Source organism: Hyperolius riggenbachi, chromosome 8 (assembly GCF_040937935.1).
Source record: "Hyperolius riggenbachi isolate aHypRig1 chromosome 8, aHypRig1.pri, whole genome shotgun sequence".
In the NCBI taxonomy this organism is placed as follows: Eukaryota; Metazoa; Chordata; class Amphibia; order Anura; family Hyperoliidae; genus Hyperolius; species Hyperolius riggenbachi.
The window spans coordinates 242911147-242933646 of record NC_090653.1 but is presented as its reverse complement, the minus strand read 5'-3'; the positions used below and the strand labels follow the sequence as shown (position 1 = coordinate 242933646).

The window sequence follows — 22500 nt, the reverse complement described above, 5'->3', positions numbered from 1 at the left end:
CGTCTTTGATTAAATGATATACCAAGAGGAGCTGCTTCGACACCCACCATTTGAAGGAAGATGGGCTTTCCAGTGCTGGGGGAAATAGAGGGTTGTCAATAATGGGAAGTAGAGGGAGAGTAGGGGATAAAAATTTCTAGTACTTAAAAGTGTCCCAGACGCGAAGACTATGTCTGAGGACTTTACTCATGAGAGGCGGCCTCATCTTGGGAGGCAACCAGATAGGGCATTGGACAGATTGTGGAGCTACTGTTACTATATCGAAAATAGACCATTGGGGCATCTCAGGGCCTCTATACAGGCCCACCAAGGGGGCTATTTGAGCTGCCTGATAGTAGGCTCACAAGTCTGGGAATCCCAGTCCTCCAGAGTGCTTGGGGACGTATAAAGTAGCTCTTGGTACTCTTGGCCTGGATGTCCCCCATATAAATTTATTAATCCTGGATTGTAAGAGTCTAAGGAAGTGGGGAGGTATCCAAACTGGGAGCAGCCTAAATAAGTACAGTATTTTGGGTAGTAAAGTCATTTTCACAGAGTTGACACGGCCGAGCCACGATAATTGCATAGAGGACCATTGGGTGATGTATTGTGAAACCTGTCTGGCTAAAGCGTAATAGTTAGCCTGGAATAGTGTGTTGTAATTTGCAGTTAGGGTTATTCCCAGATATGGTAGCCCACCAGCAGAGAGCTGAAATGGAACTTCTTTGCTCAGCAAGTCCCATTCCCCGGATTCCAAGGTGATGTTCATTAAGAGGGATTTATGTGGGTTGATGGCTAGGCCCGATACCTGTGCAAACTCCTACATGATGTCCAGTAAGGCAGGAATAGAGGACCTGGGGTTGGAAAGAAACAGCAAGAGGTCATCAGCAAAAAGATTTAGTTTGTGCTGAGAGCCTGCTAGCTCAAAACCCTGTACCTCCCCTGAACTGCGTATAATCTGTGCCAAAGGCTCCATGGCTAGAATAAATAATATAGGTGAAAGGGGGCACCCTTGGCGAGTTCCCCTGTTTATTGTGAAGCTGGGTGAAGAGAACCCTGCATAGTATACCTGAGCTGTGGGATTTGAATATAAGGCCTGAAGCCAGGATTGAAACGGGGTACCGAAGCCCCAGCGCTGGAGCAAGAAGTACAGGTAATCCCAGGAGAAGGTGTCAAAAGCTTTATATATATCTATACTTAGACAGACACCAGGGATTTTCCTGTCTCTCAAGCTTTCAAACACCTGGATTGCTCGGGACACCGCATCAGACGCCTGGCGACCAGGCACAAAGCCGACCTGATCCTTATGTATCATTTGGGGAAGGAAGCAATTAATGCGGGCAGCTAAAATCTTACTCAGAAGCTTGATATCTACGTTAAGTAGTGAGATAGGACGAAAATCCTTAACCTCAATGGGTTCAGACTCGGTTTTAGGGAGCATAGCTATATTGGCTTGAAGTAAGCTGGTCCCTGGCAGGTTGCCTCTCTTGTAGTCATTAAACATTCTAGTCAGTAGGGGGGCTAGTATTGGAGCAAACTTTTTATAGAAAAGAGGGGAATACCCATCGGGGCCCGGTGATTTAGCACTTTTAAGTGTTTTTATAGCCTTCACGACCTCTTCTAAGGAGATGTCAGCGTTGAGGTCTTCAGTGGCAGCGGTAGGGGGTTTAGGGAGGTGGACTGAGGAGACCTAGCCCGTTTTTAAATGTGCTTAGCTCCACTAGTAAAATATAGAATGATTTCCAAGACACAAAGGAGGAGAGAGCTCTGCCCTTGTGAGCTTACAATTTATAGCCGTAATTAACATTATGGCAATGATGATGCCCAAATCTTGGCCAATAATCAATTTGTGTGTTACTTGTGTATAACCTGTATACCACCATAGGTTTGTAACTGTATACATTCTGTACTCCAGAGCCCTGACTGTACAGCACAACGAAAGATGCTGACGCTATATAAATCAATCAGGATAATAATTGTTACACAGACAAGCTGCAGACAAAGTCAGGGCAGAAAACTGTCATTAATCATGATATAGAGATCAGCACTGAGGAAGCTGTCCAGAGATCAGGATATGCAGATGTAGCGGAGATAATGATGTCTTCCTGGAGCAGATGTAACTAGTGACCACTTCCTGTGTGTATATTTGTGTGTTTGGTGTCTTCACATGACACTAATCCATCCTGCAAGCGGACTGTCCCTCCTCACTGCTCGGCAGTCATTTCTCTAGTGACATGAGGCACTGCAGCAGCTGCAGGGGGGATGGACGCCGCAGCCTCGGGGAATAGGTACTATATATAGCCAGGGTCGTGCACACATGGATTACACTTTATTAAAAACAGCCGCTATACCTCGCAAGGGGATAGACAACGTGCGCAAATTTACATGTCATACAATATAGACCACTGTCGTATCAATGCTTGTTTAACCCTTAAAGAGACTCCGTAACAAAAATTGCATCCTGTTTTTTATCATCCTACAAGTTCCAAAAGCTATTCTAATGTGTTCTGGCTTAGTGCAGCACGTTCTACTATCACAGTCTCTGTAATAAATCAATGTATCTTTCCCTTGTCAGACTTGTCAGCCTGTGTCTGGAAGACTGCCAAGTTCTTCAGTGTTGTGGTTCTGCCATGAACTCCCCCCTCAGGGGGGAAAGAAACACACAAATGATCTCTTGAGATTCAAAAGGAAAGCTGTATACAGCCTGCTTGTGTATGAATGTATTTTCTATGTGTGGACATACTGTACATCAATCTACTTCCTGTTTTGGTGGCCATTTTGTTTGTTTATAAACAAACTTTTTAAAACAGTTTTTAACCACTTTTAATGCGGCGAGGAGCGGCGAAATTGTGACAGAGGGTAATAGGAGATGTCCCCTAACGCACTGGTATGTTTACTTTTGTGCGATTTTAACAATACAGATTCTCTTTAAAGTCGACCTGAACCCAGAACTTCCTACCTGCTCTAAAAGATAAGCAAAAGCATAATAAACTTTATAGAAAAACATTCTTTTGTTACAACTGATACAAATCCTGCAAAAAATCTGCAGTGTGTCTACTTCCTGTTCTCATGAAAGCAGACATATTGTTAATATCTTATGCTTACAAATTAGGTCTCAGACGTGGCAGTCAGTGGACACAGCTGAGGGATCAAATTACAACTTGTGCTTAGTCACTAATGAGGAGGAATAAGAAAGGCTAAACTCTCTAAATACCTGTACATACAGGGTGCAATTGTATATCTGTTTTTCTTCTGTCCTAAGCAAGAGTTCAGGTCCACTTTACGATATCCATACAACTAGCGATTTGGACAGCCGACCAACCAAGAGACAGATCTCTCTCTGTTCGAAGAGATCTGTTGGTCACCATAAGCCGCAGGCGATTCGTTCAGCATGAAATCTTGTGGGAATCAGCCTTCGGATGCCACTTTGCTGCCTGACATGCTATATGCTGGTAGAATGCGGAAGTATGGCAGACACAACAGTGGACACCAGCAGGCGGCATGATAGGTAAATTAAAACTGCCCAGGGTAACCGGGGTTGGTGGTGGGGGGGTTGTTTCCATCGCATTCGTCATTCTCGATTTTCACACGCTGTTACCGCCTTGCACCCGATCAAAACATGCAACTAATTTTAGACGGAAATTTTGGTTGGATCGTCGATCGGGCATGTGGCACAGATTTTCATCCGATTCGATAATTACCTAATTGGATAATCGCTTGGCCGCTAAATCGAGTAATCTATGGGCACCCTGCCACTGATAGCTATAGATGTTTGATGTTTGCACATCTATACCCCATGGATGCCTAAAGGCATTTTAGTACAAAACCTCTTCCCCCTACAGCGGACATCTACAGGCGTTTTGTTTCCCAATATTCCTGTGATGATGCAGAATTATGCAAATGTTACTGCAAATCTATGCAGCTTGTAAATGGACCAATGAAATGCTTTCACTGAAATATTTCTTCAGTCCATTTAACAATAGATTGTCATAATAATGAGCACAATTCTGTATCATAAAATTAGCAAAATTCTCAATCATCTCACATTTGACACCTCAATGAAATCCCTACTAGCCAATGTGGATGTTGGTAGATGAAGATTTAGGCAAGACATTTAATAAACACAGTTCAAACATAGATGGCACTGGTGTGTAGCTTTTTTAAAAAAAAAATAGCAGTCAGTGTAAGGGTTAAATACATGTCAAGTCGTATGCTTCCTTTGTTTCAAAATTTGCAACTGTACATATCAGTGCGAGAAGTTATTTTGTAATTTATTAAAAAAAAAAAAAAAAAAAAAACCTTAACACACCCCCCCTTTTTTTTTTTACAGACAAAAAATAAACTTTATGCCCCCAAAGGGGCCCAAATGCAAAATCGATCCATTTTTGTGCACTCACTAAAGTATTCCCTACCCAGCGGCTCCCAAATCCTGCACAAATAATTATCTGCACAGAGCAGGAAGCATTGCATATCTGCAGTAATCAGCTAACTAGCACACCCATTAGGCATTGTGCTGTCAGGAAGAGGCTGTCCAGTCGCCATTTTCTTCTCTATTGAAGAATGAAGGTAAGAAATTTTAAATAATGCTCGGCAAAATTCTAGATATATAAATTTTACATTATCAATCCATAAGACGCACCTAGATTTAGAGAGCAAAAACCAGGGGGGTGAGGGTGGGGAAATGCACACTAAACCTGGTGCGTGTGTTGTGCAGGGGCATCTTGTAGAGCTCCATCCCCCCCCAAGCTGTCTGCGCCATGCTGCCCCCACCAGCTACATTAACCCCTGAAGCCCCAACCACCTACACTAATGCCTACTGCCCCCACCAGCTACACTAACCCCTGCTGCCCCCACCAGCTACACTAACCCCTGCTGCCCCCACCAGCTACACTAACCCCTGCTGCCCCCACCAGCTACACTAACCTCTGCTGCCCCCACCAGCTACACTAACCTCTGCTGCCCCAACAGCTACACTAACCTCTGCTGCCCCCACCAGCTACACTAACCTCTGCTGCCCCCACCAGCTACACTAACCTCTGCTGCCCCCACCAGCTACACTAACCTCTGCTGCCCCCACCAGCTACACTAACCTCTGCTGCCCCCACCAGCTACACTAACCTCTGCTGCCCCCACCAGCTACACTAACCTCTGCTGCCCCCACCAGCTACACTAACCTATGCTGCCCCCACCAGCTACACTAACCTCTGCTGCCCCCACCAGCTACACTAACCTCTGCTGCCCCCACCAGCTACACTAACCTCTGCTGCCCCCACCAGCTACACTAACCTCTGCTGCCCCCACCAGCTACACTAACCTCTGCTGGCCCTACCAGCTACATTAACCTCTGCTGCCACCAACAGCTCTACTAACCTCTACTGCCACCACCAGCTACACTAACTCCTGCTACCCTCACCTACACTAACACCTGCTGCCCCCACCAGCTACACTAACCTCTGCTGCCCCCACCAGCTACACTAACCTCTGCTGCCCCCACATGCTACACTAACCTCTGCTGCCACCACTAACTATAGTAACCTCTACTGCCACCACCAGCTATACTAACTCCCGCTACCCTCACCTACACTAACACCTGCTGCACCCACCAGCTACACTATCTCCTGCTACCCCCACCAGCTACACTAGTAATGAGTCATTTTTGTAATGAAACTGTAGTAAGTTTAAAAATGACTCATTGCTAGTCCACATTCTTGTACTCAGGGGGCTAGTGCTGAATTTCCTGGCGTAAACACTCTCTGTTCTGATGACACGCCTGTCTTGAAGTATGACAATGGATGACACATGTAACTCTCTCGTTCACTGGAAAAGATGTTACACGTTTCTCAGAGTGATGGTGTGTTTTTTCCCCTGTAAAGCTCAGCCATGGAGTGACACATCAGCCTAGGGTGTAGGGGAAACTGCAGCGCTTTACCCGCCTGTGTTTTCAGGGCCTTTATGACCAAACAAGTATCATGTGGAAGAAGTCAGCATCAATGTGATTATGTGTTTTCATTCAGAGACAATTGAGTGTTCTGTGTCTGAGAGAACGGTCCCTTGTGTTAGAGCAGAGGCTTGTGTAACTGTGGGACATGTCACACGCTCCCTCCACGGCTGGACTGGCCGTTGTTCATCAGCACAGCTCGGCACTGGTACAGTTCTGCAGGCCATGCTCGCCTCCACAATTGCTTTCCTAACCTCTTGCTAAATGCTTCTGAGAGATAACAGAGGAAACCATTTACACATCACTTGCCTCACTGGTAGGAATGCTCTCCATGCCTCTAGCTGTACCCAATGCAGTAATAAGCACATCTCACATTCACATTAACACCATAGTACATAAATATTGATTTTTCTGACTATTTGCTGCTATCTCCCCTAACTATGCTAATGCTGTACCCTTCTCCAAACAGCTCCAGTACTTATCTACTGGACCTCTATATTATGAAAAATGTAAAATACATGAAAACACATATGAGTGAAAGGAACTTTTATACCAGAGTAAAATGAGCTATAAATTACTTTTCTCCTATGTTGCTGTCACTTACAATAGGAGACAGGTTTTGGACTATTCCATCGCATGGGGGAAGGGGGGGGGGGTGGAAGTGTTCTTTATGCTCAAAAGTCAATAGCCTTGCGCAGGTAACAATTGTCCTGATCATTCGTTGGCGCTTTGCATTCGCAATTTTTCCAGGCGTTTTAAGACCGCACAGCTTTCTGCTTTTTCCAGCATGGAGCGCGCGTTCGCTTACAGTATGTGCCGCCACAAACCTGAAAAAATCGTGAAATGATCACGGCAAACCGTTCACGAATGCAAAAGCTGACGGTATTCCCCGCCTTTTGGAAGGCTGGACTTGCTCCCCCCCACCTTCCCCCCTTTATTCCATAGCACAACATCCTGTAGCTAGTCCCACAACAGGAGAATTAGTGGCTGTAACGACCATGTTCCTTCCAACAGAGCAACAAGAGAGGATGTGTGGTGTGTACAGAAGTATTGACATGGGTTACCACTAGAAGACCAAAGAATGTGAGGTCACCTCTGAAGCTTTGACTAGGCTAAGGTTTCGTCTTTTAAGAAGAATGAGCGGTGTGTTTCGAGATAAGGACCTTGAGGAGATGGCTACGAACAGAAATCCTCAGCCAGCCACATTAAATTAGAATTCAGTGGTAAGGATGGAAACCTCTGTGGTAGTTGGAGAGCAGGATTATCCACAATTCAACCTAGGCAAACGCCTGGGGCCTATTAGGTGTCAAGGGGCCCAGCTTTGTGACCCCACTCCCATCTCGACTTAAGGTTTCCTATCTCAATTTCTCGTTCTCTGGGTATGTGTGTAGACTATCCTGGGCCCTCAACATGAACAGCATAGCTTCCCTTGCTTGTGATGTTGTGTAGACCAGACCAATGAATTCAAGTGCTGCAATCTCTCAGATTCCCTGAGAGATGCAGGAACCAGTTGGTGGTTTACCTCACCAGCTTCTATCACTGAAGCAGAATTCGGCAAATTGTCATTTTACCTGTGCGAAGAAAGCCACAAGCAATGAGGTCTACCAGAACAGGAAGCTTACTTTTTCCACGTCTGCTTTTGTAACGTTGATGTCGGCATCCATCCTCTCAAAATGCTGCTGCGCCCGGTCGGCCTCTTTGCAGTCCCTCTCAAATCTTCTTTTACTCTGAAGGGGAAAAAAGCATTAATAGCCATAGTCACATAACACTGACACGTTCTTCATCCATGGCTTCATCACAACAGATCAATTAGCGCAAATGAAGAGGGATAAAAGGAAAAGCAGACCAGAACCCCCTGTGTCCTGTCTTTTGAAACAGGGTTGTCTTTATCGCCCCTAGCAACCAATCAATATCCAGCTGTCCCTTTTCTATTTCAGGAGTGGAAACAGACATCTGGCTATGGGCACCTTCACTGGGTGGACTATAATATGTTGTGTGCTAGAGAGGAACAGCTTGCATGGATGCAAAGACCTCTCTGGAGCCAGCCAATGCCTCCTTATGGGAGACAGGGAGGCAGCCTCCTTGTTATAGGCTATTGTAGTATTTGATGCCCAAAACAATCACTTGTAACAGTTTGCCCAGCAGCCTGTAACAGTCATCCACAGCTTTCTCTGTCAGGCTGGGGAGGGGAGGAGGAAGGGAAGCAGGAGGCTTCCCGATGCAGGTGACAACAAAGTTACTAGCCAAACAAAATCTGCTGCAACTGAAATAATGAGGGTACCATAGGGAGCACTGTAATAACAGGGGTAATATAGGTAGCACTGTAGTAACAGGGGTATTATAGGGAGCACTGTAATAACAGAGGTACAATGCAAGGGGAGGCACTATAATCAAGGAGGCACTATGAGGTGTATTATAATTACGAAGGTACTTTGTGGAGAACTGTATTAACAGGAGCACATAAAGGGACACTATAACAATGTACGGTAGGTGCTGTAATAAAGAAAGCTATATGGAAGGACACTATAATAACAGGCGTACAATAATAAAGAGGTAGTATGGGTAGCAGTGGAAAGCGGCAACAAAATATTGATGGTAGGGATGGTCAAAGAGATGCAAATTATTTTGCGTTGATGCAGGATTATGCAAATCTTGTAAGCAAATGTATGCAGCTTGTAAATGAGCCAATCAAATCCCGCTGAGGTAAAATTTAATTGGTCTAATTTCAAGCAGCACAAATTTACTTATAAAATTTGCATAATCCTGCATCAACTCAGAATGATTTGCATCTCACTGACCATCTTTAATTGAGGGCACCAAAGAGAAAGGCAAACCGATAACTGTACCCTTGCGTGTACATGATTTAGGACTGATTTTTATAGATATGACATTATGACAAACTGTATTTCATTTCCACCACCTCAGAGAGATGCACAATGTTGGTAGAGAGGGGGGTTCTGGTTTATAAAATCACCGAGAGACTGTCACACAAACAGAGCCGATCTGAGGCTGAGGGAAAGGCTGTATCTATTAGTCACTGCAGGAAATGGCTTCTAGAGGAAGTGCTGTCACCAAAATAGTACAAACACTCCTGCACAAGCTCACCAAAGCCTGTCAGGACAGCAGCGGTCAGCTGAGGTCTGCTGCTCGGAATGCAGTTTGGTTTATACCACCTTGTCATAACAGCTGTCCACCACAAACCACATCACCAGAGCTGAATATAACCCCGCTAGCAGCATCACCAGAGCTGTATATAACCCGCTAGTTGTATCACCAGAGCTGTATATAACCCTGCTAGCTGCCTCACCAGAGCTGTATATAACCCCGCTAGCTGCATCACCAGAGCTGTATATGAACCCGCTAGCTGCATCACCAGAGCTGTATATGACCCCGCTAGCTGAATCACCAGAGCAGTATATGACCCCGCTAGCTGCATCACCAGAGCTGTATATGACCCCGCTAGCTGCATCACCAGAGCAGTATATGACCCCGCTAGCTGCATCACCAGAGCTGTATATGACCCCGCTAGCTGCATCACCAGAGCTGTATATGACCCGCTAGCTGAATCACCAGAGCAGTATATGACCCCGCTAGCTGTATCACCAGAGCTGTATATAACCTTGCTAACTGCATCACCAAAGCTGTAAATAACCCCACTAGCTGCATCACCAGAGCTGTATATGACCCTGCTAGCTGCATCACCAGAGCTGTATATGACCCCGCTAGCTGCATCACCAGAGCTGTATATAACCCCGCTAGCAGCATTACCAGAGCTGTATACAACCCCGCTAGCAGCATCACCAGAGCTGTATATAACCCCGCTAGCTGAATCACCAGAGCTGTATATGACCCCGCTAGCTGCATCACCAGAGCTGTATATAACCCCGCTAGCTGCCTCACCAGAGCTGTATATAACCCCGCTAGCTGCATCACTAGAGCTGTATATGACCCTGCAAGCTGCATCACAAGAGCTGTATATAACCCCGCTAGCTGCATCACCAGAGCTGTATATGACCCCACTAGCTGCATCACCAGCGCTGTATATAACCCCGCTAGCTGCATCACCAGAGCTGTATATAACCCCGCTAGCTGCATCACCAGAGCTGTATATGACCCCGCTAGCTGAATCACCAGAGCAGTATATGACCCCGCTAGCTGCATCACCAGAGCTGTATATGACCCCACTAGCTGCATCACCAGAGCTGTATATAACCCCGCTAGCTGCATCACCAGAGCTGTATATAACCCCGCTAGCTGCATCACCAGAGTTGTATATGACCCCGCTAGCTGCATTACCAGAGCTGTATATAACCCCACTAGCTGCATCACCAGAGCTGTATATAACCCCGCTAGCTGCCTCACCAGAGCTGTATATAACCCCGCTAGCTGCATCACTAGAGCTGTATATGACCCTGCAAGCTGCATCACAAGAGCTGTATATGACCCCGCTAGCTGCATCACCAGAGCTGTATATAACCCCGCTAGCTGCCTCACCAGAGCTGTATATAACCCCGCTAGCTGCATCACTAGAGCTGTATATGACCCTGCAAGCTGCATCACAAGAGCTGTATATAACCCCGCTAGCTGCATCACCAGAGCTGTATATGACCCCACTAGCTGCATCACCAGAGCTGTATATAACCCCGCTAGCTGCATCACCAGAGCTGTATATAACCCCGCTAGCTGCATCACCAGAGCTGTATATGACCCCGCTAGCTGAATCACCAGAGCAGTATATGACCCCGCTAGCTGCATCACCAGAGCTGTATATAACCTTGCTAACTGCATCACCAAAGCTGTATATAACCCCACTAGCTGCATCACCAGAGCTGTATATGACCCCGCTAGCAGCATCACCAGAGCTGTATATAACCCCCGCTAGCTGCATCACCAGAGCTGTATATGACCCCACTAGCTGCATCACCAGAGCTGTATATAACCCCGCTAGCTGCATCACCAGAGCTGTATATAACCCCGCTAGCTGCATCACCAGAGCTGTATATGACCCCGCTAGCTGCATTACCAGAGCTGTATATAACCCCACTAGCTGCATCACCAGAGCTGTATATAACCCCGCTAGCTGCCTCACCAGAGCTGTATATAACCCCGCTAGCTGCATCACTAGAGCTGTATATGACCCTGCAAGCTGCATCACAAGAGCTGTATATGACCCCGCTAGCTGCATCACCAGAGCTGAATATAACCCCGCTAGCAGCATCACCAGAGCTGTATATAACCCCGCTAGCTGAATCACCAGAGCTGTATATAACCCGCGCTAGCTGCATCACCAGAGATGTATATGATCCCGCTAGCTGCATCACCAGAGCTGAATATAACCCCGCTAGCAGCATCACCAGAGCTGTATTTAACCCCGCTAGCTGAATCACCAGAGCTGTATATAACCCGCGCTAGCTGCATCACCAGAGCTGTATATAACCCCACTAGCTGCATCGCCAGAGCTGTATATGACCCTGTTAGCTGCATCACCAGAGCTGTATATGACCCCACTAGCTGCATCACCAGAGCTGTATATGACCCCGCTAGCTGCATCACCAGAGCTGTATATGACCCTGCTAGCTGCATCACCAGAGCTGTATATAACCCCGCTAGCTGCATCACCAGAGCTGTATATGACCCTGCTAGCTGCATCACCAGAGCTGTATATGACCCCGCTAGCTGCATCACCAGAGCTGTATATAACCCCACTAGCTGCATCACCAGAGCTGTATATGACCCCGCTAGCTGCATCACCAGAGCTGTATATAAACCCCGCTAGCTGCATCACCAGGTACTTCAGAGGCGGCCTTAGAGCATGCGGGGCCTGGGGCGAGTGTCACATGCGGGGCCTAGAGCCATAAGTGTAGGCCATATACCGTATCGCCACGTTCATGGGCTTGTCCGCCTTTAATGCAGTACGCCTTACTATTATTGTTTGAAAACAATTACGTTCGGTAAAGGCCACTAAGCCAACCAATATAAAAAACAATGGTACTACCATTCGCTATTTGATTACATTACATATTTTAATTATTCTATATAGCTAGTATAGCGCCCAGTATATAGCTAGTATAGCGCCCAGTATATAGCTAGTATAGCGCCCAGTATATAGCTAGTATAGCGCCCAGTATATAGCTAGTATAGCGCCCAGTATATAGCTAGTATAGCGCCCAGTATATAGCTAGTATAGCGCCCAGTATATAGCTAGGATAGTGCCCAGTATATAGCTAGTACAGTGCCTAGTATATAGCTAGTACAGCGCCCAGTATATAGCTAGTACAGCGCCCAGTATATAGTTAGTACAGCGCCCAGTATATAGCTAGTATAGCGCCCAGTATATAGCTAGTATAGTGCCTAGTATATAGCTAGTATAGCGCCCAGTATATAGCTAGTACAGTGCCTAGTATATAGCTAGTGCAGCGCCCAGTATATAGCTAGTATAGTGCCCAGTATATAGCTAGTACAGCGCCCAGTATATAGCTAGTACAGTGCCCAGTATATAGCTAGTATAGTGCCCAGTATATAGCTAGTATAGCGCCTAGTATATAGCTAGTATAGCGCCCAGTATATAGCTAGTACAGCGCCCAGTATATAGCTAGTATAGCGCCCAGTATATAGCTAGTACAGTGCCTAGTATATAGCTAGGATAGTGCCCAGTATATAGCTAGTACAGTGCCTAGTATATAGCTAGTACAGCGCCCAGTATATAGCTAGTATAGTGCCCAGTATATAGCTAGTACAGTGCCTAGTATATAGCTAGTATAGTGCCCAGTATATAGCTAGTATAGTGCCCAGTATATAGCTAGTATAGTGCCCAGTATATAGCTAATATAGTGCCCAGTATATAGCTAGTATAGTGCCTAGTATATAGCTAGTACAGCGCCCAGTATATAGCTAGTATAGCGCCCAGTATATAGCTAGTATAGCGTGCCCAGTATATAGCTAGTATAGCGTGCCCAGTACATAGCTAGTACAGCGCCCAGTATATAGCTTGTACAGCGCCCAGTATATAGCTAGTACAGCGCCCAGTATATAGCTAGTACAGCGCCCAGTATATAGCTAGTACAGCGCCCAGTATATAGCTAGTACAGCGCCCAGTATATAGCTAGTACAGCGCCCAGTATATAGCTAGTACAGTGCCCAGTATATAGCTAGTACAGCGCCCAGTATATAGCTAGGATAGTGCCCAGTATATAGCTAGTACAGTGCCTAGTATATAGCTAGTACAGTGCCCAGTATATAGCTAGTACAGTGCCCAGTATATAGCTAGTACAGCGCCCAGTATATAGCTAGTACAGCGCCCAGTATATAGCTAGTACAGCGCCCAGTATATAGCTAGTATAGCGCCCAGTATATAGCTAGTACAGCGCCCAGTATATAGCTAGTACAGCGCCCAGTATATAGCTAGTACAGCGCCCAGTATATAGCTAGTATAGTGCCCAGTATATAGCTAGTATAGACAGTGCCCAGTATATAGCTAGTATAGACAGTGCCCAGTATATAGCTAGTATAGACAGTGCCCAGTATATAGCTAGTATAGACAGTGCCCAGTATATAGCTAGTATAGACAGTGCCCAGTATATAGCTAGTACAGTGCCTAGTATATAGCTAGTAGAGTGCCCGGTATATAGCTAGTAGAGTGCCCGGTATATAGCTAGTAGAGTGCCCGGTATATAGCTAGTACAGTGCCCGGTATATAGCTAGTACAGTGCCCGGTATATAGCTAGTACAGTGCCCAGTATATAGCTAGTATAGTGCCCGGTATATAGCTAGTACAGTGCCCGGTATATAGCTAGTATAGTGCCCGGTATATAGCTAGTATAGTGCCCGGTATATAGCTAGTATAGTGCCCAATATATAGATAGTACAGTGCTCGGTATATAGCTAGTACAGTGCCCGGTATATAGCTAGTATAGTGCCTGGTATATAGCTAGTATAGTGCCCGGTATATAGCTAGTACAGTGCCCGGTATATAGCTAGTACAGTGCTCGGTATATAGCTAGTATAGTGCCCGGTATATAGCTAGTATAGTGCCCGGTATATAGCTAGTATAGTGCCCAGTATATAGCTAGCTAGTATAAATAGTGCCCAGTGCATAGCTAATAACAATAATGCTCCCCCAGCCAGCCCCATTGCCCCGCCCAAATCATGTACCCCTCAAATAATCCTACCTAGTACCGGACAGTATCTGCTGTGCCTCAGCTGAGTCCCCTGGCCTCTGCTCTGCAAAACGTCCGGCGGCTGCTGCAGACAGTGGCTCGCTCAGTGAGTCTCAGACTCTCAGTCCTGGTCGGCTCTAGGTCGGGCTGCGGCTGCCACGGGGAGCGCGCTCTCTCTGCGCATGCATATGACGTCATTCGTGATGTCACTCGCAGAGCGGAGCGCACCCAGCAGCCGGGCAGAGTAGGAAATGCCGATGCGCTCCAGCCTATACAGGAAGGAAGCGCATCAGGTCAGTGCGATCGGCGGCTGCTGCCGCCGCAGCCAGCAATAAATATTAAATTAGGCCGGCTCTGAATGGCGGTGCGCGGGGCCTCCTCAAGCGCGGGGCCTGGGGCGACCGCCCCACTTGCCCCCCCCAAAGGCCGGCTCTGAGGTACTTCTACAGGGGGAAGATGTATATTAATTAAGTGGTACTGCCATTTTAAAGACCTAGGTTAATCTAACTTTTTTTTATTATGTATGACAGTAAATTTGTATTCGTTTGCAATGCAGAGTTTAGTTCAGGACAAGTCTCTACTTTTGTGGTAAATCAGTTGGAAGTCCCCCATTGGCTTCTCTAGTTCTCTAGTTTCACTTCCTGTCCAGAAGACAGTACATATTTAATATTTATTGAACAGACAGTTGCCCAACCCCCCCCCCCCCCCCCCCCACCCCACCCAATCATCATCTCTTCAGGAAATGCTGTTGAAAACAAAGAAAGCCCTGAGAATCCCCCTTAAAAAGATGGACTGGACCAAAACCTGTCATCTGTCACATTTTTTAACTGCCTACTTTTTTCACGAAAGAACCCCTTTAAAAACGTTTTTTAGGGTATATGATGCATGTAGCATCATTATTTTGTAAAGAGGAACACTAATTGATGACTTAAAGTCCCCCCCCCCCCCCAAAAAAAAAGCCGTCAATTAACATTAGGCCTAGGTTACAGACAGCGGTCGTGCAGCCTCATTGTGTGTTCAAAGTCCCACCGCACAACTGGGACATGACAGTTTTCAGCCCAGACACCTCCAAAAAATTACGCAGCAATTGTGTTTTGGGTTAAGTATAGGTGGTATCAGTGGCCTGTGGCACCCTGGCCTGGCAGTGGGAGCTGCACAGGCAGCAGGAGCAGGGCAGTGCAGCAGCAGCAGGTGTAATGTGTGCCAGGAGCATGCCGGACGTGGCACGTTGCAATTGGCACTTAGCACGTGTCACTTGCCAATACTACAATAATCCTATCCCCTAATCCCTAACCTAACCTATACCTAAGGCTAATAGCTGGCCAGCAGGCAGCAGCTGGCCTGTGCACAGCACACACACAGCCACATAGCAGCTGCCTGCAGCACACACTCGGATTGTCACACAAATTACATCAAGCTAATTAATGATTTAACAATAGTGTAGTGATAGTGAAGGGGTTAATCACTGAACAGCTTATCAATGTGTAAAGCCCTTGGCCCAGCAGCACCCACTGACTGTCACACTATGACATCAGTCAAGCTAATTAACGATTTAACAATAGTGTAGTGATAGTAGCGAAGGGGTTAATCACTGAACAGCTTTAGGTTTATAACTGTGTACAGCCCTTGCTAGGCCGCCAGCACTGGAGCATGTCTCTCAGTGAGCATTCAGCAAGTTAAGACGATATGTCTCATCATGGCAGCCCTCCTTATTATACAGGGGGGCTGGCCAGTGTTCCTTTCAGTTATTGGGTGCCAGGGTTTAGGCTGGGAGCCCTCTGATTGGCTCAATGAGGTCAGGTGGGGCTGGCCAGGGTTCCCCTCTGTGATTGGTTGCTAGGGCTTCCGCTGGGAGCCCTCTGATTGGCTCCAGGGCGTCATCTCCTTAGTTACAGTATTTTGGATCCGGATATCCGCATTATCCGCGGATATCCGGGTTATGCGGCCAAATATCTGCAGATTTTTTTTTTTTAAATCCAGAATCCAAATCCGAATCGGATAGCGTAAAAAAGTTCGGATATGCGGTTACCTGGATATCCGGAATCCCGATGAGCAGCCCTGAAAGGCGATTTCATGAGTATTTTCCATTGATTTTTGTAGCAATTTTAAAAGTATAAGCTTTTTGCCAGCGATTGTGAATTGCAATTAGCAATTTTAATTCTGATTGGTTGTTTCAAATTATTATTATTATTTTTTTTTTTTTAGTTTTCAGTAATTTAAAATCGCACACAAATCGCTATGTGTAGCGATTCATGAGCGATTTGCCAGCGCTTCAATACTTCACATTGAAGCGCAAACGCTCCAGAAATGCTGCATGTCTTGCAATTGCAATTGTGGACTTTGTTACATTTATTCACATTGGCAGAGCGTTTAGGGAAATCGCTAGCTATTTAAAGCGCTCCCTAAATGCTCACAAAAAACTCTAGTGGGTTCCAGGCCTCAATCTTATTTCAGGTGACCTTTAACTATACTCAGATACCCAGCAATCCAATTTTGCTAATTTCTAGCACTGGAATGAAATGAATTGCCAGCGGAAGCTGACAATTAGTCTCCCCCCCCCCCCACCCTTTATATTCCTCCTTAAAGCGGAATATAATCCTGCATTTCAACTGTGCTCTAAAACATTATTTACAGTATATTATATGCAACCAGCATTTTTTTTTTTACTAGACCAGCATTGGAAGGGTTACACAGGGCTTTAAAGTTCCTGGAGATTTCTGCAGCCGCATCGGAAGCTGACATAGATACATTTTGTTTACATAAATGTATCTAAGTGTTGAATGTGACTCATCTCTCTGACTGAGAAGGAGCTGGAGGACAGCCAAAGAGCGTGTAACATTTCTCAATAGATACATTTAACTAAATAGAATGTAACAATCTGAACTTCTGCATATCTCTTCACGGAACTTTTAACCTCTGTGTTTAACCCTTCCAATGCTGGCCTAGTAAAAAAAAATGCTTTTTGCATATAATATGCTGTAAATAATGTTTTAGAGCAAAGTTGAAATGCAGGGTTATATTCCGCTTTAATATAATAATCACCCCCCCTCCCACCGCCATGTCCCAGCAGTCCTCATCTTTACAACTGTTTGGCACACTTTTCGAAAACTTCTAGCAGTCTGTTGGAGCAGCCAGTAGGGTCAATTGCTAAGATATCTGCAATGTGGGGAGTATACCAGGTTGTAAATAGATCAGAGGTTTCAATTTACTTGGGCTGGGTCATCTTTAAAAGCTCAGTTTTCACTTTCCATATTGTATATCAGAATGATACCATTATATAAGCTTGCATATTTTTCATTAACCATGTGTAGGAAAGGGAAAAATAAGAAGGTGCTTTGTTGCACTGCGATAAAGATAAAAGGGCTTAAAGTGGACCTGAACTCTTGCACAGGACAGAAGGAAATGGGAGAGAAAAGCACCCTGTATGTGTTTAGAGCGTTTAGCCTGTCTAATTCCCCCTCATCTGTGACTAATCACAAGTGTAATTTGATCTCTCACCTGTGTCAGCTGGTTGCCTTGGCAGAGCAGATAATTTGTAAACACAGGATGTTAACCTTATGTCTGCTTCCAAGAAAGCAGGAAGTAGACACACTGCAGATTTATTGCAAGACTTGTGTCAGGTCCACTTTAATGTCACCATTACTTTTAAAGCAGTGCTTCACATGGGTGCTCCAGTACTTTTCTTATGTAACACAACACAAAAACAAAAAGAGAAGGTGTCTAAAATTGTCACACAAGGGTCGGTTTACAAAGAATGAGATATTGTCACACAGGGGTCAGTTTACCAAGCATAAGATGAGAGAACACCAAGCTTGAAATAGAGATGTAATGACTCTGTAGTGGGGCTGTATTTGTGAGCATTATCCCGTTTCAGGGCTACCCAATCTGGGCACTACCTGCATGAAGTTTGTATGTACCCCCCCCCATGTTTGTGTCGGTTTCATTTTGCCAGTCCAGTTTCTCCCTGCATACAAAAAAAGAATACTATTAAGTTCATTTGTGCCCCCCCCCCCCCCCTCCCGTATGCACTCTTGACCACCATAGATAATGAGCGGTCCCCCAATGGCAATGCAACAAATGGAATTTGATGGCCACATCGCACGTGAATACAAACATGCCACACTGATCGAATTGTTAGCAGATGCTCAAAACTAGACCTAGAAACAAAACAAAGACCTAGAAGTACATAACAAGCCACATGGGAGGTTTTTGAATGCAGCGATTGTTTAATATCATTCGATAGGAACGACTTCTGAACGCATAACACCGCTTATTGCCCAGATGGACCGGTTAGATGGACAAGAATCGTTGTCTTTTAGCGTCCTTGTACCTCTCCTTTATTCAACGATACTCAGCTGACCAGTCATTCCTTGTTCGTTACAGAAGACAGCAGCCAAGTGTGTGTACAAAGCTTAAAACTAACGTTAGACTAATGACCCTATCATAGTCTAACATTAGTTTTAAGCTTTGCACACATGCTTGGCTGCTACTACCATAGTCAAGGCCTACTATGACTATGGTAGGACTTTAAAGGACAACTGAAGCACGAGGGTATATGTAGGCTGCCACATTTATTTCCTTTTAAGCCATAGCCGTTTCCTGGCAGCCCTGGTGATCCTCTGACTCTAATACGTTTAACCAAAGACCCTAAACAAGCATGCAGCAGATCAGGTGTTTCTGACATTATTGTCAGATCTGACAAGATTAGCTGCATGCTACTACTTGACACGACACTACTGCAGCCAAATAGACCAGCAGGGCTGCCAGGCAACTGGTATTGACAATAAATATGGCAGCCTCCATATTCTTTTCACTTCAGTTATCCTTTTAAGTTTAGGACCTACGGACAGATGGCTCGTTCCCAATCCATCTGACCAATTTGTGAAAACAAAAAAGAAACAATGGGCTGCGAATGATCAATAAAACTATCATTCTAATTTTCTGAACTGAACAATCGGTTGTGCCATGATCCAACATAATGGTCATCCAAAACGAATGATCATCACAGAAAACCGATCGTTCGTCACAAATTTTTTTGGGGGAAAAGGTAAATTGTTGTGGAAAATGTCAGCGCCATGTAAATACATAGCAATAACAAAAACTCAACTCAAAAAGTCAACCCCGTAAAAACTGGTTTGCCATTTTGTTTTCAGTCAGAGATGAAAAAAATGAAGCAACCATTTCTGAGGTGAGTGTGAAAGAGATGATAGATTTGTGAATTGACCACATAGAGATGTATAGTGTTTGTGTAGCAGAGGTTTCAGGATTACTGGCCCTTTCAGATGCAATCCCTGTCATTATGGCTCATCTCCCCTCAGGGAGGAGTACCGTGTGACCTGCAGGCCCCAAGGCTGACCTCTGACCCTTATTTCCCTCACTTACCGATTCTAGCTGTTTCCAGCAGGTCTCGATTTGCTGCTGTGCCTTGCGACCGTCATGAAAGTGCTGCAGGAGGAAACGGGAGACAATCATTACAACAAACTGCAGGAGAAAAAGGAAACCGCTACAAAAATAACATACATACGGAAATACATAACGTGTTTACAGAAAAACTGATATCACAGAAGAAGGCCTTTGTTGTGATGAATACATAGCACAAGACACACTCACAAGGGAGTCTCCACCTCTTTCCTCATGTCGGCTGAGGATAAAAGACCCCCTGGACTGGCACTAGAATAGCGCGGAGAATTGTTGGGAAACCTTCCAACAGAGAAGAAAAAAAGATGGCCGCTGTATCCGCTCATCTGTGAAGACCTTTTCATTCAAGGGGTTTACCCATTTTAAAAGATGGTGCACAAGCATTTTTTTTTATGAATGTACATGACAAGGAATCATCTTAAAAGCCCATCTAAATTATGTCCCTATCACAATGTATGGTGCCAATATTTTATTTGGAAATAAAGGTGCATTTTTTCAGTTTTGCGTCCATCACTATTTACAAGCTCATCATTTAAAAAATGTTCATAATATACCATCTTCACATGCATATTAAAAAAAGTTCAGACCCTTAGGCAACTATTTGTTTGTTTTTTTAATTGTAATTTTATTGTTTCATTACAAATGTTATTTGGGTTAATTTTAAATGTAATAATGTGTGTTATTTCATTAAAAATGCATGCAAATGTAGTTTTTACTATTTGGCCACAAGATGGCCACAGTTAAAAACATTTTTTTAGTCCTGGAAGCGAACGCTCTCACTTCCAGGAAGCATAAGAAAGACCGGAAACGTTTTTTTTTTTTTTAAATAGAAAGACGGCGGTTGTTCCTCTGATTGACCTCTGAAGAAGTTTTTGTTTTAAGCGAAACAGCTGTCAGGCCCCCCCCCTCACCCCCACTGTATACCCCGATGTGTCTTTACACCGTGGATTAAAAAGATACTGTATATTCTGGCGTATAACACTACTTTTTTAACCCTTGAAAATCATCTGAAAAGTCAGGGGTCGTCTTATACGCTGGGTGTTATTAATGCCGGGTGGTACGCCCTATCATGTTACTTACTCGAGACCTCGCTGCTGAGGACTGTAGTGAAGCGGCGCAGGTGCACATGTGCGAGGTCTGAGAGGAAGAGAAGGAGGTATATGGGATACAAGGGCGGGCCAGACAGGTGAAAGAAGCGTGTTTTATGGGCACAGCGCAATCTATTCCTCCATACCGCTCCGATAACAGGGAAACAGGGAGAGCTGACCAATCCACTTTAAGACACAGGTAGAGATAACCAATCTGCTTATGGAGAGAGAGAGTTGACCAATCCAACCAGTCAATCACCTGTATGCGGTTATATACTGGGTACCACATACAGTACAGCACCAGTATCTGTTCACGCATAGCACCAGTGCATGATGTTTTTTAATTTTTTTTAGGTGTGCATTGGAAGAGGGGTAATCTTATATGAGTATATCCCAAACTCTATATTTGAACTGGAAAAGTTGGGGGGTCATCTTATACACCCAGTCGTCTTATATGCCGGAATATACGGTACCTCTTTTTTGCAACAGTGCCTATTTTTCTTCTCTATTCACAACTGCATTGACTGTCTCTGGGCAGCATGTTAAAGCATGGAGTACGCATTCCGGTGAACCCAGCATCCTGTCACCCACATCTAGTGCCAGTCTCTTTCTTTTCAATATTATGGAACTATGTTCCCCTTCATTGATCTCCGGACTAACGCGGGACAACACATGCACAGCGCGGGCGCGATCGTACAGGAGCGTGCAGCACCGCTACAGCAGCCACCTGGACGTGATTGTCATAAATGGTTAAAGGACCACTATTGCGAAAATCGTAAAATTTAAAATACATGTAAACACATACAAAATAAGAAGTACGTTTCTTCCAGAGTAAAATGAGCCATAAATTACTTTTCTCCTATCTTGCTGTTACATATTGTAGGTAGTAGAAATCTGACAGAAGTGACAGGTTTTGGGCTAGCCCATGTCTTCATAGGGGATTCTTAGGGTTTTGTTTATTTTCAAAAAGCACTTAGTGAATGGCAGTTGCTCCGTCCTGCTTCCAAAAAAAAGTGCGTACTGAGCAGGGAGGCTGGTCAGCATCTTTGTATAAATACTTTTCAGGAATGTCTTTATAAAGAATAAGAGCCTTGCTGAGAATCCCCCATGAAGAGATGAACTAGTCCAAAACCTTTCAGTTCTGTCAGATTTCTACTACCTACTGTAAATGATAGCAACATAGGAGAAGAGTAATTTATGGCTTATTTTACTCTGCACAGGGCTGTGAAGTCGGAGTTGAGTCGGAGAGTCTGAGTCGGGGCAATTTTGGGCACCCGGAGTCGTTTATTTCATAAACTGAGGAGTCGGATGATTTTTGTACAAATTCACAGCAATGGTAAGTATTAGACTAAGGAGCTGGAGTCGAGGAGTCGGAACAATTTTGGGTATCCGGAGTCAGAGTTGGAAAATTTTTTGTACCAGACTCTACAGCCCAAGAAAAATACTTCGAAAAATACTTATTTGTATATGATCACACGTATTTTAAACTTTAAAATTTTTCACGAATAGTGGTCCTTTAAATACAAAATAAAGACTAGAAGACTCCAGGAAAGTCCCATTTAGGAGTAGGACTATAAACACAATTATTAACCTCATGAGTTTATTTTCACTCAAGGTTTTCTTAGCATTGGCAGGGATGTTAGATTGGAGAACCCCTCAGAGCACAGTCAACATTACTTCTCCGTACATTGTAAAACACTCAGCAACAAGCGTGAGGTTAAATAAAACAAATCCATTTAAGAAACTGCAACTTTCACTTCTATGATTTACAACTTATTATTTTCCACCACTATGACAGAATTCCTCAGAAGAAGCGAATCCGTAAGCCTTGCTGCGTGTTTCACAGCTAACGCAAAACCAATTGTTTGAAGAAAAAGAGCTGAATAACCAGGCTGGTGACAGACGTCTGAGGCAGACAGAC

The 22500-nt window shown here is 44.8% G+C and overlaps 1 protein-coding gene across 14 annotated transcripts in view; it reads right to left on the bottom strand.

Annotated features, from left to right (window-relative positions):
- The window catches only part of FNBP1 (formin binding protein 1), a 243885-nt gene that overhangs the window by 94485 nt on the left and 126900 nt on the right, over window positions 1-22500 (bottom strand). For all 14 annotated transcript variants that reach the window (XM_068248467.1, XM_068248463.1, XM_068248464.1 and 11 more), the window contains 2 exons: window positions 19456-19518; window positions 7540-7644 (listed from right to left, as the gene is read on the bottom strand). In XM_068248467.1, coding sequence (XP_068104568.1) covers window positions 7540-7644; window positions 19456-19518 — 168 coding nt within the window. The remainder of the gene's footprint in view (window positions 1-7539; window positions 7645-19455; window positions 19519-22500) is intronic.